Source organism: Elephas maximus, chromosome 21 (assembly GCF_024166365.1).
Source record: "Elephas maximus indicus isolate mEleMax1 chromosome 21, mEleMax1 primary haplotype, whole genome shotgun sequence".
In the NCBI taxonomy this organism is placed as follows: domain Eukaryota; kingdom Metazoa; phylum Chordata; class Mammalia; order Proboscidea; family Elephantidae; genus Elephas; species Elephas maximus.
This window is the reverse complement of record NC_064839.1, coordinates 71,352,621-71,379,834: the sequence shown is the minus strand read 5'-3', so window position 1 is coordinate 71,379,834 and position 27,214 is coordinate 71,352,621. Positions and strand designations below refer to the sequence as shown.

General features: G+C 36.9%; 1 protein-coding gene across 2 annotated transcripts in view; it reads left to right on the top strand.

Annotated features, from left to right (window-relative positions):
• Nucleotides 1-4,700: 4,700 nt before the first annotated feature.
• Nucleotides 4,701-27,214, top strand: part of GLRA3 (glycine receptor alpha 3) — a 233,730-nt gene continuing 211,216 nt past the window's right edge. Inside the window, exon 1 of one of the 2 annotated variants that reach the window (XM_049864199.1) lies at nucleotides 4,701-4,786. In XM_049864199.1, the coding sequence (XP_049720156.1) occupies nucleotides 4,716-4,786 (71 nt within the window). In that variant the 5' untranslated portion in view covers nucleotides 4,701-4,715. The remainder of the gene's footprint in view (nucleotides 4,787-27,214) is intronic. The other variant, XM_049864200.1, reaches the window with a different exon arrangement.

The following is a 27,214-nucleotide window of genomic DNA, read 5'->3' as shown; positions in this document are numbered from 1 at the left end:
TTAAATGGCATTTTGGTGTATATATCAGCTTTTAATGAAATGGATTGGAATGACTCAATGCTATTGAATCTAATTAAATCACAGTAAACAAACACTAACCGGAAATTAAATTGACCTCATAAAAGTAAATTGGTCTTTTACTAAATAGTAAACCATCTTAGCACTGTGTTTAAAATACGATATGTTCTAGATTATTGGATGATCTCTAAATTCAGGCAGAATGTATTCAAGGTAGTACTTTGGCTCTTCTGGACTTCTTTTAATTTTCTTCAGCTTCAACTTAAATTTGCATGTGAGAAAATGATGGTCTGTTTTGCAGTTGGCCACTGGCCTTGCCCTAACTAGTGATGCTGAGATTTACAATGGTCTCTTCCCACACAGGTGTGTTTGATTTGATTCCTGTGTATTCCATCTGGTGAGATCTATGTGTATAGCCACTGCTTGTGTTGTTGAAAAAAGGTATTCTATGGGCAAAAATTCTTTAATATGAAACTCGAGTTTATTCTGTTCTTTCAGCTTGGGAGCCCTGGTGGCACAGTGATTAAAGAGCTTGACTGCTAAGCAAAATGTCAGCAATTTGAATCCACCAGCCGCTCCTTGGAAACTCTATGCGGCAGTTCTACTCTGTCCTATAGGGTTGCTATGAGTTGGAACCAACTTGACGGCCATGAGTTTGGTTTTGGTCTTTTTCAGCTTGACACATGATAAGGATTCTATGAGCAGAAAAGGATCCCTGGTGGCTCAGTAGTTAAGCACCCTGCTGTGAACCCACCAGAAAGATGTGACAATCTGCTTCTGCAGCCTTGGAACTCAATGGGGTACTTGTACTCTGTCCTACTTTGTTGCTATGAGTCTGAATCAGCTCAGGATTCCAACAATAGCAGCCCTATAGGACAGAGTAGAACTGCTCCATAGGGTTTCCAAGGAGCTGCTGGTGGATTCAAACTGCTGAACTTTTGGTTAACGGCCATAGCTCTTAACCACTGTGCCACCAGGTTTCCAAAGGACTATAGTAGGACTTGAAAATTCAACTGAAACTTTGATTCAATCTTAATTGATTTGAACATACTTATTGAATGTTCGTGATTTAAAAACAGCGTTGAAGTTTGTAGCCCCATAGCTTAAACCCTATACTGTGTCTATTAACTTGAGCTACTAAATCTGTTCAACATGTAAATTACTACCTAATGAAGTTGAAAAACAGAACAGTAATGCAGAATATCTATGAAAGTGTAGATGAAAATATTGGAAGATTTATTGAAACGAGTCTATGTGTGTTTTGGTACTATGTTACTCTTTGAGAATAAGAACATTGTTAACAAGGATGAGGATTGCATCCATTCACTTATACAGCCTTTGTATCTAAGAAACTGTTGGCCTAGATATTTATTTAGTTCTATAAAATATAATATTCCTACACTTTCCTGTTAATGAGGAGATAAAGCAGTTGAAATCATCCTCTTTTAAGCTGTCATATAACATATTTATCCAGATCAATGTAAACACATAGTTTTAAGTGTTATCCAGTAATTTACTCAGTTAAGGAAACATCTATTGGTTGTCTCCTTTGGGCCAGAGAATGAGTCTCAGAGATGATCTAATTTGATTCCCTCAATAAATGTATTTTAAAAAATACTTTAAATAAAGGTATTTTAAAAATTTTATGCTTTATTCAAAGCTAACCAAATAAAAAAAATTTTTTTTTTTTTAACCAAATAAGCAGTTCGAGGAATCCAGGTTTCCTTGAAGCATAGTAAGTTGTTTTTTGTTTTGTTTTTTAATATGTGTCCTTTCTAAAACAATTTTTACTGCTACAAAGGATTGTCATCTAAAAAGAGTTTGTCTTAAATATTGTATCAGACCACTATTATAAGAATTCAAGAAAAGATTTACACACAGAAAAAAAAAAAACATTCTTTGATGGTTATGAGAATGGGGAATAAAGGGGAGGAGAAATCACTAACTAGATAGTAGACAACTGTCAACTTTGGTGAAGGGAAAGACAACACAAAATAAAAGGGAAGTCAGCATGTCTGGACCATAGCAAAAGCACAGTAGTTTCCTAGACACATCCAAACACTTTCATGGATGGAATAGCTGGGGCTCAGGCCCAGGGATCATAGTCTCAGGGGTCGTCTAGGTCAACTGGCATAACATAGTTCATAAAGAAAATGTTCCACATCCCAATTTGGAGAGTAGCCTCTGGTGTCTTAAACGCTTGTGAGTGGACATCTAAGATGTATCTATTGGTCCTATTTGATTTGGAGCAAAGGAGAATGAAGAAAACCAAAGACAAAAGGAAAATATTAGCCCAAAAGACTAAAGAACCACATGAACCAGAGACTCCACCAGCCTGAGACCAGAAGAACTAGATGGTGCCTGGCTACCACCACAGAACACTCTGACAAGGATCACAACAGACAGCGCTGGACAGAGCCCTAGAAAAATGTAGAACAGAATTCAGATTCATGGAAAAAGGCCAGACTTACTGATCTGACAGAGGCTTGAGGAGCCCCTGAAACTACAGCCCTCAGACACTCTGCTAACCCAGAACTGAAACCTTTCCTGAAGCCCACTTTTCAGACAAAGATAAGACAGGCCTATAAGAACACACACGCACACACTGAGGAACATACTTCTTAGTTCAATCAAATATATGAGACCAAATGGGCAAGGCAAGAAGGTAGGGAGGGACAAGAACTGGAGGAATGAACACTGGGAATCTGGGATGGAAAGGGAGAGCATGCTTTCATATTGGGGGATTACAGCCAATGTCACAAAACAATATGTGTATAAGTTTTTTAATGAGAAATTAACTTGAGCTGTAAAATTTCACCTAAAGAACAACAAATAAATAAAGAAATAGTTTGTCTTAGTGAGATTGCAAAAGATTAATTTAAAAAATGGAGTTAAGAGTATATTAAACTTCTCAAGGTACAATTATTTGTCAGCATAATAAATGGTATTTCATATGAGACTTCTAGAATTGTATGATTTATATCAGAAAACCAAGATATGAAAAGAAATGGATATAATTAAAAACAGGGAAATAAATTCAAAAAGCCTTTATTTTCACTGAATCTAAACAAGCTTATCTTCCTAAGAGTTGAGAAAAACAAGATTTTTTCACTGTGTGCTGATCTGAGAGGATTGGAAGGTGATGACTCACACTCTTCCAGTTAAATAGAGAATTTAGGACTAACTAATCTGTCAAATGCTGTTTGAATTTAATTAAGAAGAAAACGTTTTGATAAAGAGTAAGAATACATTCCAGGCATGAAGCTTAGTCATTGAGAAAGTCAAGGCTTTCAGAATAAATAAGTGAGGCAGTTTGGAGAAAAACTAAGGTTCAAGAAGTAAAAATGTTGATCCTGTTTGATAATAAAGAAAAGCCTTAAGATCTAATAGCATAAATTTTAATTAGAAAAAAACATTATTTTGTGATACATGAATAAGCATACATATCACCCACATGCACACTCACGTGCACACACACACACACAGGCACACACGCACACCATTTCCCAGTCTTCCAATCCAAGTCCCTATGTAAATGATTATTGAAAGAGAGCGAAGAGATGTGGCATATGACCTAGTTCTTTTTCTCACTTAAAGATGTGGAAACCATTGGTAGGAAAAATGGTAAGCAGTGTTCTGTCTCTAGTAGCTCACTTTATATTTCCCAACCTTGATGTTTTTTTTAATCTTTATTACTGAAGGAAGCTCAGTTTACTCCAGTCAACAATTCTTCCTGGCCAGAAGCACGCCAGGCTTCTGTGAGGGTTATAGAAGCAGCTGATTGTCCAGCTCTGCTGGTGCCCATGCACCCCATACTCCTATCTTCCCTAGACCATCCCAAGGGTCTGGGTTTACTGTTAACTCTTGTAATTTGGTGAAAGGTCAAAGAGACACAGTCACATCCGAAAAGGCTCTTTGTTACTAAATTGTACCATTTCCCAGGAGGGAACGCTGGATGGTCCTCCTGCGGTTCTGTCACCCAATTCACAAAGCCCCTGACTCTCCCAGTTCTCAGTCCTGAGGCTTCCCTCCCCCAACTCCCTGTGGTTGGCTTTTAGGCTCCACACGAATTCCTCAATGCCTTTTTTTTTTTAAGAGGGAAGAGCTAGGCTCCGCCCACTTTCCCGAGAGGCATGTCACTCTGTCCCGCTGTGCGGTCGTGATTGGCGGGCAACACCGTGTCGCCTGACTCGGTCCCCGCTTCCCTTTGCCGCTCTAGCTGTCTCGGATTTTCGCCAAAGGTGAGAACGGGATTCCAGCGGGCAGCGCTGGAGCAGGTGGAGAGGCATCCTTGCTCCCGCTGCTGCTGCAGCGCCTTCAGCCGTGGGTCTCTCAAGAAAGGACCAACATTCTTCCTTTGCTACTAGAGCTTAGTGAACTGTTGTCCAGAGCCTAGACACTGCAGACACCTCGTCTCACCCCTATTCTGGTGTCACTGTATAAATCACCTGCACATTTGTAACCCTGCGAATCCCCCTCTGCTCAGTGCTCAAGGAAGGGGGTCTCACAGGAATTGCAAATGTTTGAGCGAGAGGGTCTCCGCGGACTGCGGGGAGCTGTCTAAGGTGCTGAAGCTTGAAATCGTTTGCTCCGCTAACAAAACGAGGGGTTAGATTGCACATTTCCATTGCTTTTTTTTCTGGTTTTCCATGCCTTGGATACGACTAATTTCAGGATCGTGAATACCTCTCCGTATCATGGCCCACGTGAGACACTTTCGGACATTAGTTTCTGGATTTTACTTCTGGGAAGCAGCCCTGTTACTCAGGTGAGTCCCCTCGTATTTAATAGTTGGAGATCCCATTAATCCCGTACCAGGTCACAACCACTTGTTATTGATGAAACCGCTTTTTGCGATTCTGAATTCGGACTGTTGAAAGTATCCCTTAAAAACTATTATTTTCTGTCTATTTGCACCTCTAAAAACAGGCAACTTTGCTCTATTTTCTCTGATTAGTGTATTTTGGAAACTAGCATCTAACGTTCTTAGCAGCTGAGTTTACCCTAGAAAAGTAAAATCTTTCTGAAGCCTAAATGTTCCTTCCTAAATCGCTTTGAGAGTTTTGCTTTTTTAAGTGGATTATGATTTCTGGGTGTTGCTGTCTTGTGAAACTTGTGAAATATTTCATAACTGGGAATGGAACATTGTCAACTTTTTAAAAGGCAGAAATATAGAACATAAGGGTTTACAGATCAGAAAAATTCTGAACATTGTTGATATATCCAGAGGTTGAACTAAATGAATAAAAATAAAGATCTTGCAAGTACTATTTTCTAATGAGCCTAGCTCAAATAATACATGAAGACAAAAGCATGCATAAATTACTAGATATGTTCTATTTCAAGGCTAATCTTTTTGGAAGAAGGTAATATAACCCTATTGAACAAGAAAATTCTTCTATTATAAGTCATTTTCTTATAATAGTTCAGTCATATTTGGTAGGCTGTTTTTTTTTTCTTTGTAATTAATTAAAAGAGAAGTAGAAACTTGGCAAAATATCAGGGAATTGAACCCCTGTTTTTAATCAAACAATGTATAAAAGCAAGGTACTGTTCCTATAGGTTTTGAAACTACTAATAAAAACTTTACGATTACCATATAATTACAGGAATTCCATTTTTATGACTCACAAGATTTTCAATAATATTGAAGTAAAATAATCAGAGTTAACTAAGTTATGCATACACTGATTTTCATATGAAATATGAAAATTTATTTTCTGTGTTGCTACGTCAATTTTTCATTTGGCCTACCTCAAAAAGACCAGTGTATCCCATAAAAAAACCACCTTACAGGAAGTTATATATTTTTTTTACTTGTATGTAACGGGAGTCAGTTGTGAATTACTGATTCTTTTCTGAAACAAGGGGTTAAACTGTTGTAAGAGTATTTTCATAGACAATATGTTTTAATTTGATTTAATAAATTTCTTGTAACTTTACATTTTCATGAATTTCATATGTGATCAAAACACAGCTTACAGAGTTTTTACATTTTTGGTGGAAATATCATGAAAAGGAGTACCAAATACATGATATAATAAAAATCGACCGTTGTACCTTAATTTATTTCTTAATATTTTAGACACTGATATACAAACATAGATAAAATAAACAGGAAGATAAAAAAGTCTTTTGCTTTTTAAGGAAATCAGAATAGTTTTGATAGATACTTAGATTTGGGAAGTTTAATGTCAGTAATACAAATGGTTTAGCCAATGGAGTGAAATTTTTATTATGGAAATTCACCATAACATTTGTGTGTAATATATATTTAGATATATCATCTTCATCACCAGATTCTGTGATTTTAGTCACATTTTCTTGACATTCTCAAAAGCTGTATTTTAAACTGACAGTTGTGATTATAAAAATTTATTTTGATTAACAACAAATAATTTTCATTGGAAATATCTTTTGTGAATAATACAAAAATATAATCTCTTGAAAAAGACATACCTGAAATAAAAGTTTACACAATACCTGTATTCCTTCATCAAGTTTTTTTCTTCTTTCATAAATACAATCAAATTTTGCTTTATCTTAGATAAATTTTAGATGAGAGGAGTTCATTACTCTATGAAGCACTTTATTTGTGAAAAATTAAATATTTTCACTTTCAGTGATGTCCCTCGAAAGAGGATTTCCTATAGTAAAGAAAGAGAAGCTCCCTCTACTGGAAATGTTCTGTAAAATTAATGGCTTTAAGGAAATTATTATTTCTCCACTAAGTCTATGCATGATGTATTGAACAAAAAGGAAACATGTAAAGGAAAAAAAATATAGAAAAAATTTAGTATTACTGTCCAAATATATATTTTTAATTTTACAAATCATCTTTCTAGGGCAAGTTAGACACAAGAACAACAAATAGAAAACATAGATATTTGTAACAAAATAATTTTCTTGAACAAACCTTTTTCCCTGTAGGTTTAAATTAATTGGAATATATACACAAAAAAGTGCATATAGGTGCAAAATAGGTTTTCATCTGGATAAACTTTAACAAAGGGAGCACCCCCAAATAAAGAGATCAAGAAATAGAGGTGCCAGTGTCACAGAAGCTCTCATTCCACCCCAGCCAACCACTATGGCCTTTTTTAGGCACTACTTCACCCAAAGTTAATCACTATCCTGACTTATATGACAATAAGTTTGCTTTCCTGCTTTTAAACTTTATATAAATATTCATTCGAGTCTGCTTTCTTTTAATAAATATTTCATTTATGCAATTTGTCTATATTGTTTAATTCTCATTGATGTATGGTCCACTATATAAATACATTGCAATTTGTCTATTCTCATATTGATGAATATTTGGGTATTTTTCAGGTTTGGGCTAGTGATGCTATGAACATCCTTGAAATTAAAAAAATGTATGTATGTATACTCACACACACATACACATGCATTTTGGGGACCTGCGTGGGTTGAGTCCAAGGCTTTCCCTGGGACAGGAATGTTGGATCATATGGTGGGTATGGGTGTGTTTAGCTTTAGTAGATACTATCAGTTTTCCAAAGTAGTATCTATTTACACTTCCATCAACAATGTATGACCATTCCTGGTGCTTACTGGTACAAACTTTGACCAGTGCAATGTTATTATAAATTTTTCTAGCATGATTTTAGCCTAGCATTGCAAGCCTGCAGGATGATATTTTATTTCTTTCATCTGGAATAATTTCTACTTTTTAATAAATGAGCTCTATTAAGGCAAAAAAGCAGAACAAAATATTTACTATTATAATGTATTCTATAATAGCATTCATTGTAAGAACATGTCAGTATAAGAGATGTAATTTTAAAAGGGGTGTTTTCAAAGAGGATCATTCTTTAAATACACACCAGTGAGAAAGTTATAGACATAGACATAAGAAATCCAAAACGCCAAAGGGTAAAGTTTTTAAAAGTTTCACACGTTGCTCAGAAATTGCTGTTTTATGAAAAACTTCTTCTATTGTCATTAGGTTCTAATTCTCATATCAATAAAATAAAAAAAAAAAAAGGCATTGATGTTCAGCTTTCTTTGAAATGTAGATAAGTGATTTAGAGTTGGAAGAACAAATTTCAAAAGAAGGGGAACTGCCAAAATTAGTTCATTTAAGATGATTCTTTCCGTAACATACAATTTTACTTTTCATTTCTGTAGTTTGATACCAACACAGACATGCTATATGAATAAATTATGTTATATTGTGTCAAAACTGAATGTGTAAATTTCAGACTTTATGATACTCATAAATAAAATATTTTCTTGGTTTACTTCAAATTCTAAGAAAAAAACCTTTAGCATAGAATTTTTATTTTTGCTTTTGGTACATTTTCTGAGGATGAGGGAGAAATTTTTTAATGTAGGCTTTATTTTATGTCAGCTATTGAAGAAAAACGTATTTAAAGGAAACAACTTTTACTGGCATGATTTCTTATATGCAGATACATCAGCAGTATTCTACATAAAAAAATGTATGCCATACATAGCATATGATCCTTCCTCTTATGCCTATGAGTAGTTATAAATCTTCCCTGGTGTAGATGGATCATGGCCCAACTCTCTACTCAATGTTTTAAACAGCTTGCTCTGCAGATTCAGAGAGTAGCTAGTGAAATATTTCTTTTTCTATATAATTTTTCTCTCCCTCAACCACACAACTATGTTCTAAAGCAAATCAATCAAAAGACCAAGTGACAAAAGGAAAGCATAAGCAGCAATGTTTTAGGGACTATAGGGGTAGGGATGCTATCAAGAAGTCTTGGTACTTATAGTGAGGCTTGTAAGATGTTTTTAAATACGCAATGAGATAGAAAGAGTGTTCTACAAGAAAGGAATGTCATGAGTTTATAGTTGCTTAAAGAACGGTGATTATCAAATTCAGTTGAAGAATTACAGTTTATGGTTTAAAATTATATTTTACTAGAAACTACAATCAAGGTGGCTACAATAATAAATCTGCAGAAATATGGGGAGTTGTGGCATCATCCTTTCAGAATAGAATATGAATTAAAGTTGGAAGCAAATACTTTAACTATAATTGGGCAGTCCTCACTATGGAAAAGGTCTTGTAACTTGGCTGAAAATATCTCCATAAATCCCTTTCCTTTAGAGGGAGAGTTTACCTCAAAATTGCAATTAATTTAAGTGAGAACTATGTAAAGAAACAAATATCAATGATCAAACTATGAGAAGAAAATGTTAATTTTGTTGTTTTATCATTTGGACCATGTTTGACTTTTTTATCATTTTTGCTTATTTCTAAACTGGATTACTGGGCTAACCAAACCACAATCTATTTAAAAGAAATAGTGGAATCATGTAGAGGATATCATTCATTGGGAGAAAATAGGATGTTGAATTTGGTTTGGAGTGTTTTGAGTTTGGGATGCTAACAGTATAGCTGGGTATCCAGGCATCAGCAGGGTATGAAGAGATTGCCTCAACTGTAGATTTAACAGTCCAAAGGCTAATGGCGGTCATACTGTGTGCAAAGAAGAAATAATGGAAAATACATTCATGATAAGAAGGGAAAAAAAAAACTTTTTTTTAAGAAGGGAAGAGCCCTTAAATCAGGGCACACAGAGGTGATCAGAGAGCCTGTGGTTGAACTGTGGGCTTGAGACTGATCATAACCAAATGAGGAACCCACAGATTTATCACAGTCTTATGCTATGACCCCAAGGACCTGCTCTTCTTTATAGCATACTCCTACCTATCAATTTACTATAGAACCTTCTGTTATTCTATTTTCAACTAACTAGATAAATTACCCTGTAATCATGAATAATACATTTCACATGCTTAAATTTTCTCTGGAGCTTTTTAAGGGATAGTTTTAGAGAAGATAGATCTCTCAGTTTTCCTTGAATTATGATGAAATATTCATAGTGGATCTGCCTTGATTGTCCTACCAAACCTGCCTCCTACTCTTTTCCATTATCAATTAATATCTTTACAATTATGCTAAAATTATTTATTGAAAATAACTTAATATGTAGGCAAATGTCTGTGGGGAAGCATATTTGTTTTTCATTTGGAGAATGGTATAGCCTCTGGCTTCATCCTGCTTGAGGAAGTGGTCTGGAAGAGTAACAAATGAGTTGCCTCTAGAGGAGTGGCTCTGAAGTGGAAGAGGAATTCCAAGGCAGGATCAACGGTGGAGCAGCAAAAAGAAAGTGTGTGAATGAAAGCAGCTGTTTAGCTACAGAGCAGTAGCTGTTCTGACGACATGGCAAGGATATTTTAAGGAACCCAACTGAAATAGAGAGATACTATCAGAAGAGGAAAGAGTGATAAAAAGCAGCTTCATCTTAGTAGGTTTCTGAAATTCTTTCAGAGTCTCCATACTAGAGATGATTTTAGGAGATATTATTACCCATAACCCTGAAGCAATTCAAAGCACAGAAGTAGAAACATCAGTGGTGCAATTAGGAATAGCAAAAAATTCCAAGGTGTTAACAATCTCTGTAAATCATGTAATAAGTGGAAGATTATCCAAAGTAAGTGATGAAGAATGCCATATAAATGTACACAAATGTTTGCCCTAACCAATGAGGAATTATTGCCAAAACCTGAGATGTCTGTGACATTGTTATACAACCAGTGTTGACAGAGGACGACTGGACTTACGTTGGAGGTGACTGGTCTATCCAGTGTCCTACCTAATTTGAGATTCTCTGAAAACATCTCTAATAAGTGTTCCTGTCCTAAACTTTAAAATTTCTAGCAATAAGGACCTCTTTATCTAAGAAGGCAAAAATGTATCAAACAATTTTAATTAATAAAAACTGAATTCTCATTCCTGTTCTCTCTTGGCCAAAGTGAACTTGTTTTTTCCTATACGTGCCACCACAAATATTTGCCTCTGTGTTTTGTTTGTTTGTTTTTATGCTTACCACTTATGATGGTCTTTTTCCCACTCATGGACAGTGTGTGAATGATGTCTATTTTTTTTTTAAGCACAGAAGGCTTTATTTTTCTTATATAACACCAAAAAACAAACAAAAAAAGTTGTCATCGAGTTGATTCTGACTCATAGTGACCTCGTCTGTTTCAGAGTAGAACCGTGCTCCGTACGTTTGTGTGTGTTTTAGGTGACAGTCTACAGTGCAAATTAGGTTGTTTTTTTTTAAAAAATTGTGCTTTAGATGAGGGTTTACAAAGCAAATTAGTTTCTCATTTAACGAGTAATACACTTATTGTTTTGTGACATTGGTTGCCAGCCCCGTGACATATCAACACTCTCCCCTTCTCAACCTTGGGTTCCCCATTTCCATTCGTCCAGCTTTCCTGTCCCATCGTGCTTTCTCATCCTTGCCCTTAGGTTGGTGTGCCCAGTTAGTCTCCTATACGTGACTGAGCTACATGTATTGTTTCTTTATGGGCCTGTCTAGTCTTTGGCTGAAGGGTAAACCTCAGGAGTGACTTCAGTACTGACTTAAAAGAGTTTCTGGGGGCTATATTTTCAGGATTTCTCCAATCTCGGTCAGTACCATTTTGGATTCCCACCAGCACTGTATAAGAGTTCCAATCTCCCTGCAACCTCTCCAACTTTTGTTATTTTCTGATTTTTTGATTAGTGCCAGTAATGTTGGGGAGAGATTGTATATCATTGTAGTTCTGATTTGCATTTCTCTAATGGATAATGATCATGAGCATTTCCTCATGTGTCTGTTAGCCACCTGAATATCTTCTTTGGTGAAATGTCTGTTCATATCCTTTGCCCATTGCTTAATTGGGTTATTTTTCTTTTTGTTATTGAGGTTTTGAAATATTCTGTAGATTTTAGAGATCAGTCCCTAGTCAGATACATAATAGCCAAAGACATTTTCCCAGTCTGTAATTCTTTTATTCTTTTGGTGAAGTCTTTTGATGAGCATAACTGTTTAATTTTTAGGGGCCCCAAGTTATATAGTTCATATTCTGGCGTTTGTCCATTGTTAGTTATGGTTTGTATTCTATTTATGCAATGTATTATTAGGGCCTCTAGTGTTGTCTATAGGAGCGCTATGAGTCGGATTTGACTCGACGGCACTGGGTTACTGGGTTAGTGTTGTCCCTATTTTTTCTTCCATGACTTTTATCCTTTTAGGTTTTGTACATAGGTCTTTGTCCATTTTGCGTTAGTTTTTGTGTATGGTGTGAGGTATGGGTCCTTTCATTTTTTCTACAGAAGGACATCCAGTTTCTTCAGCACCATTTGTTAAAAAGACTGTCTTTTTCCTATTTAATGGATTTTGGTCCTTTGCTAAGGATCAGCTGACCTTAGGTGGATGGACTAACATCTGTATTTTCAATTCTGTTCCATGGATCTATGTGTCTGTCATTGTACCTGTACCAGCCTGTTTTGATTACAGTGGCTGTGTAGTAGGCTCTGAGATTAGGTAGTATGAGTCCTCCTACTTTGTTCTTTTTCCTCAGTAATGCTTTTCTTATCTAGAGCCTCTTTCTTTTTCCATATGAAGTGGAAAGTTTCTACCAGTGGGAAAATTGGTGGCATAGCTTCCAGCCTTATACCAACACTCAAGCCAAACTGATGGAAAGGTGGTGATCATAAAGGGGAGGAGAATACAAATGGACCTTGAGCAACTGATGTTATTAGAATGAGCAGAAAAGGGGAAAGAACATTTCAGGTAGGAAAAGTATTGTTAGAAGAGGCAACAGACCAGTTTCCCTGTGAGATGGAGGATATGGCTGACTTCTTACTAACATTCCTACCATGCAAGGCTTATGCTTTCTTTTTTTCTTGTCAAAAAAAATCTATGCTTTCTGTTGTTTAAGGACTAAATTCCTTAGGAAGATTATATGACTATTTTAGGGTGTTAGGAAACATTGGCAAACGTGTGTTAAATAACAAGTTTCTCAAATACAATGTGGTGTTTTATAGTTATCACTTGATTGCAAAAGAAGACTGCATGCCGATAAACTATTTTGTGTTCACTTGTTCTGTTGATATCAATATACATATATGTTTGTTAATTTTCATTACTTAAAATATGTTTGTTTTGTGTATTAAAAGTCTGAGACTTAAAACTTTTTTATCAGTAGATGAAGTGAAACAAACATCAGAAAAACAGATTTATGAATTTTCATAGTTTTACAAGCTAAAAACTTTATTACTGACAAAGAATAAAGAAGGAAGTATATAATAAAATCTTGTCCCCAAGAACTTAAAACCTATCTCTGTAAGTGACCTTCTTATTAAAAAAAAAAAAATTCCAGTATGTGTTAAACAATTTTTTCTACCAGTGCTTAAATAATTCTCTTATAAGAAGAAAATTACCATTCTTAGTCTATTAAAACACTAAGGGACCCATCTTTGTATAGGACATCTCACTGCCTAGTGAGAGTAAATGAATCTGCTGTGTCCCTAACTTGCCTTCAGTTTTATTTATTGAGAAGAATACAGTCAAGGGAGGATTGTATGGCTAGACCTATTAGAAATCTCCTTTCTGCTTTATGCTGTTTCTTTGTAAAGACTTTGAAACACTTCAAAAGATTATGAACTCTTTTTTTTTTTTTTTTTTTTAGTCCCTTCAAATCCCTGAAATTTAGAGTGTCTTTTTTTTTCCCTACAAATCTTAAATGGGGCGGAGGGGGGGAAATGAATCATCAAGTCATTGACTTTGATGCAGACCTTGGTTGGTGCCTTCTGAAACTATAGCAAAGAACTAAGTTTCATGTGCAGTCTAAATATTTGCCCCTAAATCATAACATGTGAACTTCAAATTTTGCTGAACTTTAGAAGGTCAAGGTATTTATCATTCTCTGTGTGTGCCTAGGTCTCTAGGTGATACAAATGGTTTGTGCTCAACTACTAACCTAAAGGTTGGCTGTTCGCACCCATCCAGCAGCACCATGAAATGAAGGCCTGGCAATCTGCTTCTGTAAAGATTACAACCAAGAATACCCTACGTAGCAATTCAAGAATACCCTATGTAGCAATCCTACACTATAACACGTGGAGTCACCATGAGTCAGAATCAACTCAACAGCAGTGGGTTGTTCTTTTTTCTTTTCTTTTGGTGTGTGCATGTATAGCTATCGTATAAGTCAGTTATTGCAAATACCGTATTGTAAAAGCTTATTGATATTAAAAAATACATTCAAATTCCTGGAGAAAATGCAAGCTCAAGCTCAAAAACATAGTAGTAAAAAAAAAAAAAAGATTTATGCCTCTATAAGAAATACTTGATTTAGTTTAGACATTTTCTTAAATTAACTTTTATTACATTTTATCTTCTTTCCATATGCATTTTTTGTGTGCACATGTAAATACAAAGGAACCTGGAGAAAGAAGACTAGGGGTCAGGTCTCAGTTCTGTCTTCGAAGGGATGAGTGACATTTCTATAGACTGAGTAATTGTATTCAATATGCTGCTTCAAAGATGTGATGTGTAGACCTGCATCCATCTACAGAGTAAAGTTTCTTTAACTGGCAGTCATAAATATGATAATTCCTCTTCAACAGAAAATGTATACTTAGCATTATAGCTATAATTTATCTCTCTTCATTTGTTAATATCAGTAGCCTTTATTTCAAAATCTCTTTTTTTGTTTCTAATATACATTATTATTTTTTTTAATATACATTATAATGGTAGATGAGAGAGATATTGAGTGGCAGAAAAATAATCAAGTAATGACTAGACTAGCCCTTTATGGCTGTTTTAGTTCATATTAGGTTCATTTGTGAGTGACAGAAATATGAAATTACATTGATTTAATAAAGATGGTTTTATCTTCCTCTCAAACAAGAAAATCTAGGGAAGTGGACAAAGGCTGAAATGGGAGTTTCCAATTCTTCTATCATCCTTCTCTTTAATATGGTGTTTCTCCCTTGAAGTCCAAGATAGGTGCTTTGATTGCAGCCATTCTAGCTGTATTCTAATCTGAAAGAAGACGTAGATCTCCCTTAGAAGGCAGCTCCATGTAGTTAACCATATCCCAGTTTTCCTAGCAGCTCTGTATATCCATGTAGCCAAGCTCTGGTCAATATATGTAAGTAGACACGGCAGGTTTAACTTCTTGGAAGTTTTTTTGTGTGTGTGCCTTAAGTGAAAGTTCACAGTTCAAGTCAACTTCTTATACAAAAATTTATACACACATTGTTATGTGACCCTAGTTGCTCTCCCTGTATGACAGCACACTCCTCACTTCCACCCAGGATTTCCCGTATCATTCAACCAGCTCCTGTCCCTTTTTTGCCTTCTCATCTTGCCTCCAGATATCTTCTTGAGCTAAGAAGCACCCTCTTCACTAGTATCATTTTCTGTCTTATGGTCCAGTCCAATCTTTGTCTGAGGAGTTGGCCTCGAGAATGGCTTCAGTTCTGGGCTAACAGAGAGTCTGGTGGTCAAGTCTTCCGGTGTCCAGTCAGTCTCAGTCAGACCATCAAGTCTGGTCCTTTTACTAGAATTTGAGTTCTGTGCTCCACTTTTCTCCTGCTCCCTCAGGGACTCCCTGTGGTGTTCCCTGTCAGGGCAGTCATTGGTGGTAGCTGGGCACCATCTAGTTCTTCTGGTCTCAGGCTGATGCAGTCTCTGGTTTATGTGGCCCTTTCTGTCTCTTAAGCTAGTATTTTCCTTGTGTCTTTGGTGTTCTTCATTCTCCTTTGCTCCAGGTAAAGTAGATTGGGACAAATTGATGCATCTTAAATGGCCACCTCCTATCTTTTAAGAACCCAGACACCACTCACCAAAGTGGGATGCAGAACATTTTCTTAATAAACTTTGTTATGCCATTTGACCTAGAAGTCTCCTGAAGCCATGGTCCTGAGACCCCCACCCCTGCTACTCTGTCCCTTGAAGTGTTTGGTTATATTCAGGAAACTTCTTAGCTTTTGGTTTAGTCCAGTTGTGCTGACTTCACCTGTATTGTGTGTTGTCCTTCCCTTCACCTAAGATAATCCTTGGCTACTATCTAGTTAGTGAGTACCCCCTCCCTCCCTCCCCACCCTCATAACCATCAAAGAATGTTTTCTTCTGTGTGTAAACCTTTTCTTGAGTTCTTATAATAGTGGTCTCATACAATATTTGTCCTTTTTTGTGACTGATTAATTTCACTCAGCATAATGCCTTCCAGATTCATCCATGTTATGACATGTTTCGTGGATTCATCCTTGTTCTTTACCATTGCATAGTATTCCACTGTGTGACTATACCATAATTTGTTTATCCATTCATTTGTTGATGGGTACGTAGGTTGTTTCCATCTTTTTTGCTATTGTGAATAGTACTGCAATGAACATAGGGGTGCATGTATCTGTTCCTGTGATGGCTCTTATTTCTCTAGGGTATATTCCAAGGAGTGGGATTGCCGGATCATATGGTATTTCTATTTCTAGCTTTTTAAGGAGGCACCAAATTGATTTCCAAAGCGGTGATACCATTTTACATTCCCACCAGCAATGTATAAGTGTTCCAGTCTCTCCACAACCTCTCCAACATTTATTATTTTGTGTTTTTAGATTAATGCTAGCCTTGTTGTTGTGAAATGGTATCTCATTGTAGTTTTAACTTGCATTTCTCTAATGGCTAACGATCATGAGCATTTCCTCATGTGTCTGTTAGCCGCCTGAATGTTTTCTTTGGTGAAATGCCTGTCCATATCCTTTGCCCATTTTTTAATTGAGTTGTTTGTCTTTTTGCTGTTGAGGTTTTGCAGTATCTTGTAGATTTTAGAGATTAGATGCTGATCGAATTTGTTGTAGCCAAAAAATTTTTCCCAGTCTGTAGGTCGTCTTTTTAATCTTTTGATGAAGTCTTTTGTTGAGCATAAGTGTTTGATGTTTAGGAGCTCCTAGTTGACTAGTTTCTCTTCTGGTGTTTGTGCAATGTTAGTAATGTTTTGTTTTCTGTTTATGCCACGTATTAGGGCTCCTAGCATTGTCCCTATTTTTTCTTCCATGATCTTTATCATTTTAGATTTTATATTTAGGTCTTTGATCCATTTTGAGTTAGTTTGGTGTGAGGCATGGGTCTTTTTTTTTTTTTTTTGCATATCCAGTTGTACCAGCCCTGTTTGTTAAACAGACTGCCTCTTCCCCAATTAAAGGACCGTGGACCTTTATCAAATACCAGCTACTTACAGATGGATGAATTTACGTCTAGATTCTCAGTCCTACTTCATTAGTCTATCTACCTGTTTTTGTACCAGTACCAGGCTGTTCTGACTACTTGGCAGTATAATAGGTTCTAAAATCTAAAATCCCACTTTGTTCTTCTTCGTCAATAATGCTTTACTTCTCTGGGGCCTCTTTCCTTTCCATAAGAAGTTGGTGATTTGTTTCTTCATCTCGTTAAAAAATGCCATTGGAATTTGGATCAGGATTGCATTGCATCTGTAGATTGCTTTTGGTGTAATAGACATTTTCACAATGTTGAGTTTTCCTGCCCATGAGCAAGGTATATTTTTCGCCTTAGGTAGGTCTCTTTTGGTTTCTTGTAGTAGGGTCTTACAGTTTTCATTGTACAGGTATTTTACGTCTCTGGTTAGATTTATTCTAGCCCCCAAGAAGTATTTTATCTTCTTGGGGGCTATTGTAAATGGTATTGATTTTGGTGACTTCCTCATCAAATTTCCCTTTGTTGGTGTAGAGGGATTTTTTATGTTTATCTTGTACCCTGATACTTCACTGAAATCTTCTATTAGTTCCAGTAGTCTTCTTGTGGATTCTTTCTGGTTATCGGTGTATAAGATCATGTCATCTGCAGATGGAGATATTTTTAATTCTTCCTTACCAATTTGGATGAAACCCTGGTGGCACAGTGGCTAAGTGCTACAGTCGTTAACCAGAAGATCAGCACTTTGAATCCACCAGGCGCTCCTTGGAAGGTCTAGGGGCAGTTCTACTCTGTCCTATAGGGCCACTATGAGTTGGAATCAACTTGATGGCAGTGGGTTATTTCTTTTTCTAGCCTAATTGCTCTGGTTATGCACAATGTTGAATAAGAGTGGCGATAAAGGCTATCCTTATATGGTTCCCATTGTCAAGGGAAATGTTTTCAGACTGTCTTCATTTAGGATGATGTTGGCCGTTGGCTTTGTATAAATGCCCTCTATTATGTTTTGGAATTTCCTTTCTATTGGTATTTTTCTAAGAGTTTTTATCATGAATGGGTGTTGTACTTCGTCAAATGTCTTTTCTGTATTAGTTGATAAGATCCTGTAGTTGTCTTTTTTTTTTTTTTGTATGATGGATTACATTGATTGTTTTTCTAACGTTGAACCATCCCTGCATACCTGATATGAATCCCACTTGGTCATGGGGAATTATTTTTCTGATATGTTGTTGAATTCTATTGGCTAGAATTTTGTTGAGGGTTTTTGGATCTATGTTTTTGAGGGATATTGGTATGTAATTTTCTTTTTTTGTGGAGTCTTTACCTGGTTTTGGTATCAGAGTTATGCTGGGTTCATAGAATGAGTTTGGAAGTATTCCATCCTTTTCTATGCTCTGAAATACCTTTAGTAGTAGTAGTGTTGACTCTTCTCTAAAAGTTTGGTAAAATTCTCCAGTGAAACTGTCAGGGCCCAGGCTTTTTTGTGTTGGAAGTTTTTTAATTACATTTTCAATTTCTTGTTATAGGTTTATTTAGTTGTTCTACCTCTGTTTGCATTAGTTTAGGTAGGTAGTGTGTTTCTAGAAATTTGTTCTTTTCCTCTAGGTTTTCAAATTTGTTACAGTACAATTTTTCAGAGTATTCTGTTATTATGTTAATTTCAGTTGGATCTGTTGTGATATTTCTGATTTCATTTCTTATTTGGGTAATTTGCTTCCTTTCCTGTTTTTCTTTTGTCAGTTTGGCCAGTGGTTTATCGATTTTGCTGATGTTTTCAAAGAACCAACTTTTGGTCTTGTTAACTCAATTTTTTTTCTTTTCTCCGTTTCATTTAATTCTACTCTAATTTTTATTTTTTCCTTTCTTCTCATGTCTGAGGGCTTCTTTTCTGCTCTCTATTTGTTTGAGTTACAGGGTTAATATTTTGATTTTGGCCCTTTCTTCTTTTTGGATAAGTGCATTTATTGCAATAAGTTGACCTCCAAGTACTGCTTTTGCTGTGCCCAAAAGTTCTGGTAGGATGTGTTTTCATTCTCGTTTTATTCTGTGAATTTCTCTATTCTGTCCTGATATCCTCTATAGCCCAGTAGTTTTTGAGCAAGGTGTTGTTCAGTTTCCACGTGTTTGATTTTTTTTCTTGTTTTTTCTGTTACTGATTTCTACTTTTATGGTGAGAAAGATGCTTTGGATTCTGTTAAAGCTTGCTTTATCACTTAATATGTGGTCTGTTCTGGGGAATGTTCCATGTGTGTTGGAAAAGAAAGTATACTTGGCTGCTGCTGGGTGGAGTGTTCTGTATATGTCTATGAGATCAGATTGGTTGATTGTGGCATTTAGATCTTAATTGTCTCTATTGAAGTTCTTTATGGTTGTCCTGTCTATCACCAAAAGTGGTTTGTTGAAGTCTCCTACTATTATTGTGGAGCCGTCTCTCTCACTTTTCAATTCTGTTAGAGTTTGTTTTTTGTATTTTGGTGCCCTGTCATTGGGTGTATAAATATTTATTACACTTATGTTCTCTTTTAATCATTATATGGTATCTTTTCTTATCCTTTCTGGTGGGTTTTACTTTAAAGTCTGTTTTGTCAGAGAGTAATATTGCCACTTCTGCTCTTTTTTGATTCTTGTTTGCTTGAGATATTTTTTTCCATCCTTTGAGTTTTAGTTTGTTTGTGTCTTTAAGTCTAATGTGTGTCTCTTGTAGGCAGCCTATGGATGGCTTATGTTTTTAATCCATTCTACCACCTTCTTTCTCTTTTTTGGTGCATTTAGCTCATTTACATTCAGCATAATTGCTGATAGGTATGAGTTTAGTGCTGTCATTTGGATGTGGTTTTTGTGTGTGCGTGTGTGACTGTTCCACTTAATTTTCTGTGCTGAGTCATTTTTCTTTATGTATTATCTTTTTATCTTTTTCATTGTTGCTGATTTTGTATTTGCTGAGTCTTTATGTTTTTCTTGTTTTTTTTTTTTATTTTGATGTATAGGATTGTTAGTTTCCTTTGTGGTTGCCTTAATATTTACCCCTATTTTTCTAAGTTTAAAGCAATCTTTTATTTCTTTATACTGCCTTGACTTCCTCCCCTTTTGAAAGATCTATGACTACTTTTTTTAGTTGCTCTTTTTTGTTTTAATGTTGTCATCTTTTATGTATTGATGTCTCTGCTTCCCTATTTTCAGCATTTTATTTATTTATTTTGTGACTTCCCTATCTGGGTTTATATCTGGTTGCTCTGTCCTGTGTTCTAGTCTTTGGTTGTTATCTGATATTATTGATTTTCTAACTAAAGGACTCCCTTTAGTATTTCTCATAATTTTGGTTTGGTTTTTGCAAATTCCCTAAACTTCTGTTTATCTGGAAAAGCCCTAAGTTTGCCATCATATTTAAGAGACACTTTTGCTGGATATATAATTCTTGGCTGGCAATTTTTTTCCTTCAAGGCTTTATATATGTCATCCCTTTGCCTTCTTGCCTGCATGGTTTCTGCTGATTAGTCCGAGCTTAGCGTTATTGACTCCTTTGTAGATGACTTTTCATTTATCCCTATCCACTTTTAAAATTCTCTCTTTGGTTTTTGCAAGATTGATTATAATACGTCTTGGCGACTTTTTTTGGGAATCTACCTTGTGTGGGATTCGATGAGCATCTTGGATAGCTACCTTCTCATCTTTCCCAATATCAGGGAAGTTTTCTGCCAACAAAGTTTCAACAATTCTCTCTGCATTTTCTATTATCCCCCCGTTCTGGTACTCCAATCACTTTTAGGTTATTTCTCTTGATAGAGTCCCACATAATTCTTAGTGTTTCTTCATTTTTAAAATTTTTAAATCTGATTTTTCCTCAAATAAGTTGGAGTCAATTGCTTTATCTTCAGTCTCAATAAGCCTGACTTCCGTTGCCTCAATTCTTCTATGATTTTCTATTGAATTGTCTAATTCTGAAATTTTATTGTTAATCTTCTGGATTTCTCCTTGCTGTGTCTCTATGGATTCTTGCCTCCTGGTAAATTTGTCATCCTGACCTTCTATAATCTTAAGTTCCACTATTGCTTTGTCTCTGTGTTCCTCGGCTTATTCTGCATTTTGCCTGATCTCCTTCCTGATCTCTTGAAGAGATCTCTATGTTAATCTTTTGTATTCTACCTCTGCTAATTCTAGGACGTTACCTTCCTCTGGAAGATTTCTTGATTCTTTGTTTTGGGAGCTTTCTGGAGCCATCACGGTCTGCCTCTTTGTGTGCTTTGATAGTGACTGTTGTTCCTGAGCCATCAATAAATTATTATATTTATTTATTTTATGTTTGCTTACTGTATTTTAGTTTCTTGTTTTGCTTTGTTTTGATATGTCCACATAGGCTGTTTGTGTGAGCTAGTTTGCTTACTGGCCCCTTCGAAGCTCTAATGTCCTGTCACCAAGTGGTTAGATTTGTTATTAGCTATTTTAGCCCAGGAGTCCATTTACTTTTCTTGTATGGATTCAATTCAGGTTTCCAGATAGTCCATCACCAGGTGTGTGGTGTAGACTTTTACCTACAGTCCTAGATGGGCAGGGGTGGTTGGAGTAGGCAGAGGTATCTGGCTGCAGTAGGAGACCACATGCTGAGAATGCAGGGTCTGATGGCTGCCCCTCAGTATCCAGGAGGAAAGCATGTCCCTGTTCCCTAGACTGTGTAAGTGGGTGGGCTTTGCAGCCAGACTATGGGCACCCATTGCTGTTGGCTGTAAGGACTGGGAGGCACCACATATTCTTGGACCCCTGTTGCCAGTGGCTAGGTGGGATGGGTGGAGCCACCAGTCCTCAGGCCCCAGATGTGAGTGAGGACCTTGCTTAATGGTGTCAAAAGTCACAAACCCGCCGCTCCACCATATAACCAATACAGTGAAGTTAGGCTTCAGGTATATACCCTGTTGTACTGTGATATGATGGCCTACGCTGTTTAAATGGGGCCACACAGATCTATGCAGAGGTGAAAACCACTCAAAGTCTGCGGACCCCTTATGCCTGTGCCTAGGCAAAGGAGCTGTATCCACACAGAGTTCCTAGTTTAGGGGAGCTGGCAGGTTATTTTTTCCTGTTTGTTAGGTTTTTCCCTCTCCCAGGTGGAGAGAATGGTTCAGGGCACATGATGGGCCCTACTTCCAGCCCAGGGGGAGTAGCAATCAGCAATTGCTGAAGTTGACCTAGGACCTGGTGCAGAGCGCAGGGGGAGCAGGGACAGTTCTTCCCAAATGGGGTATCTTTTTACCCGCACAGTACATTAGACACATGTACTTAATTTTTGCCAATTGAGGGCCACTTCTCGCTGGTTCTGGAGGGTTGAGCAGACTCTCTGCCATTCGGTCTCTCCCAATGTGGAAAACTCATCCTGATAGCCACTGCTTGCCTCACTGCATTCATAAGCCAGTCTGGCCTGCAGGGTGCCTATTCCCACCAGGTCAGGTCTGGCAACTCCTTGCTGCTTCTGAACCATCTCTCCCTTCCCCTGCCACTCAGCCTGATTCCTCAACTTTGCCTTTGATGTTCAGTGCTCCTAGATTGTCATATATAATTGATTCACTTGTTTTTCTGGGTCTTTATTGTCAGGGGGACCACTGGAAGCGTTTGACTACTCCACCGTCTTGGCCCCACCTCCTTGGAAGTATTTTTAAAGGGATGTCCAGTGGCTTCAGATCCTGTTTTTCATTCTGCCACAAGGAACACAATATTTAACTGAAGCAAAAAGGAACTAATATAGATAGGAAAGAAGCATGATCAGATTGTGTTTCAAAAATGTCACTAAAGAAGCAATATGGAGAATTGATACGAAAGTATTTTGAGCAGAGAGAGAGGCAAAACTGGAGTCAGAGACAGTAGCACATGGTCAATGCAATAATATAGTCCAAAAGTACAGAGAAAGAAATATGTGTGAGGAATGAAAAGTACACCTGTCCTCTAAATATATATTAGAAATAAAGAGAGATTAGTCTAAGTAACTCTCTTATTTATACCTCTGTTAACTGAGTGAGTGATGGTGCCATGAACTAAAATAGTATATAAAGGAAGAGGGACAATCTTGTAGGAAAAGTTCATGGGTATAATTCCAAATATATATATTGTGAATGTTATGCCTATGAGACATTCAGGTAATGGGAAATCTCAGCATAGAGTTGGGGGTACAAGACATGGGAATGTAAGGTTATAATTCTCGTGGAGAGCTTTCCAACATTTTTCATATTTGGGCACACATGTATGTTTTCATCCCATTGGGGTAAACAAATAAGCCAGGTGGCCCACAGGGATTACTGGCCTGTGGGTTCCCTCTGCAGGCTGATATGGGGATCATTCAGCACACCTATAACCCACTGGGCCAAGCTGTGTGGAAAATTAGTTCCAAGGGCTGCCATAACAAAGTACCATGGAGGGGATGGCTTTAGACAACAGAAATTTATTATCTCACACTTCTGGAGGCTAGGAGTCTGAATTCAGGGTGTCAGCAGGGCTATTCTCTCTACCCACTCTAGGAGAAGACCCTTTCTTTTCTCTTTTAACTTCTGGTAGCCACAGGCATTTCATGGGTTCCTTGGCTTATAGATGCATGTTCATTCACAAGGCATCTTCCCATCTGTCTATCTGTCTGTGTTGTGTCTGTTCTCCTTTTTTTGTAAGGACAGCACATATATTGGATTAGGACCCAGTCTGCTGCAGTTCCACCTCATGTTAACTGATAACATCTTCAAGGACCCTGTTTACATATACTGTCATTTTCACAGGTGTTAAGGTTTAAGGGCTTCAATGTATTTTCCTGGCCCGGGTGGGGGGAACACAATTCAATCCAAAACACCTGCCTGGGGTCTTGATGCAGAATAATCATCACCTGGGAGCTTATTAGACATGTAAACTCCCCCACAGACCTAGTGAACCATAATCTGCATTGTACCAAGCTTCCCGGGTGATTCATAAGCACATTCAAGTTTGGAGATCACTACCTTAAGAACATCAATTTCTAAGGGATAGGCAGAGGAGAGTTATTGGAAAAAAAAGGAGTGTGGTAACGGAGGAAGGAGTACTAAGGAAGAGTAAGTCGCAGAGCCTAACAAAAGAGAGAAGTTTGGAAATCAAAGAATCATCAATAATATAAAGTGCCATAAAGACAAACAGAAATATGGAATACTTTTAATAGCCTTTTCAAGTGTATTTTTGGTGCAAAACATATGTACAAATATGTTAGCATAATGTTGAGAAGTGAAAAGAAAATGATAAATAATAAAATAAAGGTTATTTTTCACAAGAGGCTATTAAGAAGGGACATAGAAGTAGACACATATAAAATAGGCAGCTCTTTGTCAAGTTTTGTTTCAAAATGGAAAGAAATTTGAGCATGATTATAGCCTGGAAGAAATAAGTCAATGGATTAGGAAATTCATAGAAAGAGAGACAAAAAGGTACAGAAGATTTGGGAAAAAGCCATTGATAAGATTTAAAAAAAAAAAAAAAAAGAGTTTTAAGGCAATAGTTGAAAGGTAGTTTTTGAGCCAGAAAACTGACTTTCTCTGGGACTGAATGAATACAATGAGGTTAGAAGAGATGCAGAATTTATTGGGCTGTAATATGGGAGTTGTGATTTCATAATTCATCAGTTGAATGCTCAATTATATCTTCACAGTAGAAGGCTAGGTCATGAGCTGAGATAAAGAGGAACGATAAAGCTGACTAGTTTAAGCTGATTCAACCAATTACAAAGCAACACAGAATAGACCTGAATCTACTTTACTGATGAAAATATGGCAGGACTGAGCTGGTAGAGCTCTTAGAGGAAGGATTCAGTTCACCTCATCATATCAGGTCACCCCATTACTCTGCAGAGGAGGAGAATGTACCCAGCAACAAGATCTTTATGAATGCTACACTAATTTTGTTGGCAAAGCCAGGGATAGGACCCGTATCACCTAATTCAAATCAAATGATTATTTTTCCAAAAGAGCAGCTTCTGGTAGCCACAGGCATTTCGTGGGTTCCTTGGTTTATAGACGCATTAGTCTAAGCAGAGGTTAGTCTAAGTAACACTCAGGCTATTCCAAAAAAGAAAAAAAAAAAAATCATTGTATAAGAGATTGAGAGTGACTCATTCAATTAGAATCACAGTAAGATTTTTTTGTTAATATTATAATTGAAAAATATAATAATGATACCCAATTTCATGCTATTTCAGTCTTTATTTTTATAGTTCTGTACATGAGGGCCAAGGTTGGAAATGTTGGCATATGTTTTACACTAACATTTCTGAGCCTTTTTTTAGTTTTTCCGTTTTTGTGTCTTGAAAATTGCTAGCCTTTTCCTATAAAGCTTTGTCTCTAAGGATTTTATTCTGCCTGATTAAAGGAAAATGTGTGCTCTTACTGTTACTGGAAATAAATTCTATACTCTAGAGGACTTTTAAATCTTTTTGTTTCCTGGGCAACTGTAAAGGTTTTATCCAACATAGTGTAGGCTTATAGATAGAAGGAAGGCAGAAAGGAAGAAGAAGAAACAGGGGAGGGTGGGGTGGGGCAAAAGGTGGGGGGGAAATGAGTGAGTAACCTTCCTTCAATGTTAGCTTTAATTATAGTGTTAACATCAGTGATTGTGTCTTGCTGACTATTCTCCCTTTTTTTTTATAAGTGTATAGGTTTTTATAAGTGTATAGGGTTGCTATGAGTCAGAATTGACTCAGTGGCAGTAGGTTTGGTTTTTTGGTTCATAATCCAATAAAGACTTCAATGTACAGTATAATTTTCACTAGAAAGAAATAGAAGAACATCTAATCATTGGTATATTTTCCTTATCATTTCCAATTATAAGCACCCTTCTGCTTTATTATTTGATTCTCTCCTTTTTTCTCTGCCACGTCTCTCTTCTTAAAGAATGTAGTAGTCAGGCAGACATGAGGCTTCCTGACCCACAAGAAGAAAAAAGTATAATCAGTTTTGAATATGTTTAAGACAGAAGATGTCCCAATGAAGGAAACATTAAAATAAAGATTTGTAGTCAGGCAAAGGGAAATATCTACCTTAATACAAATCAATCACCCACATTTTGTCAGTCGGTCATACTGTGGGGTGTCCACGTTGCTCTGATGCTGGAAGCCATGCCACCAGTATTTCAAATACCAGCAGGGTCATCCATGGTGTACAGGTTTCAGCTTAGCTTCCAGACTAAGACGGACTAGGAAGAAGGACCTGGTTATCTAATTCTAAAATGAATGAGCCAGTGAAAACCTTGTGAATAGCAGCAGAACATTGTCTGATATATATAGTGCCAGAAGATGAGCCCCTCAGTTTGGAAGGCACTCAAAAGACAACCGCGGAAGAGCTGCCTTCTCAAAGTAGAGTCGACCTTAATGACATGGATAGAGTCAAGCTTTAAGGGCCTTCATTTGCTGATGTGGCACAACTCAAAATGAGAGTAACAGCTGCAAACATCATTAATAATTGGAACATGAAATATATGAAGTATGAATCTTGGAAAACCAGAAATCATCAAAAATGAAATGGAATACATGAACATCAATACCCCAGGCATTATTGTTGTTGTTAAGTGCCAGCCAGTGGGTTGCAACTCATAGTGACCCTATCGGACAGAGTAGAACTGCCCCATAGGGTTTTCAAGGAGCAGCTTGTAGATTCCAACTGCCAACCTTTGGTTAGCAACCATAGCTCTTAACCACTGCACCACCAGGGCTCCTTCCTAGGCATTAATGAGCTGAAATGGACAGGTATTGGGCAACTTGAATCAGACAGTCGTATGGTGTACTATGCTGGGAACTACAACTTGATGAGGAATGGCATTGCATTCATCATCAAAAAGAACATTTCAAGATTTATCCCAAAGTACAACACTGCCAGTGACAGGATAATATCCACAAGCCTACAAGAATGACCAGCTAATACAGCTATTACTCAAATTTATGCACCAACCACTAAGGCCAAAGATGAAGAAACTGAAGATTTTTACCAACTTCTGCAGTCTGAAATTGATCGAAATGCAATCAGGATGCATTGGTAATTACTGGTGATTGGAATGCAAAAGCTGGAAACAAAGAAGAAGGATCAGTAGTTGGAAAACGTGGCCTTGATGACAGAATGATGCTGGAGATCACGTGATAGGATTTTCCAACGACTTCA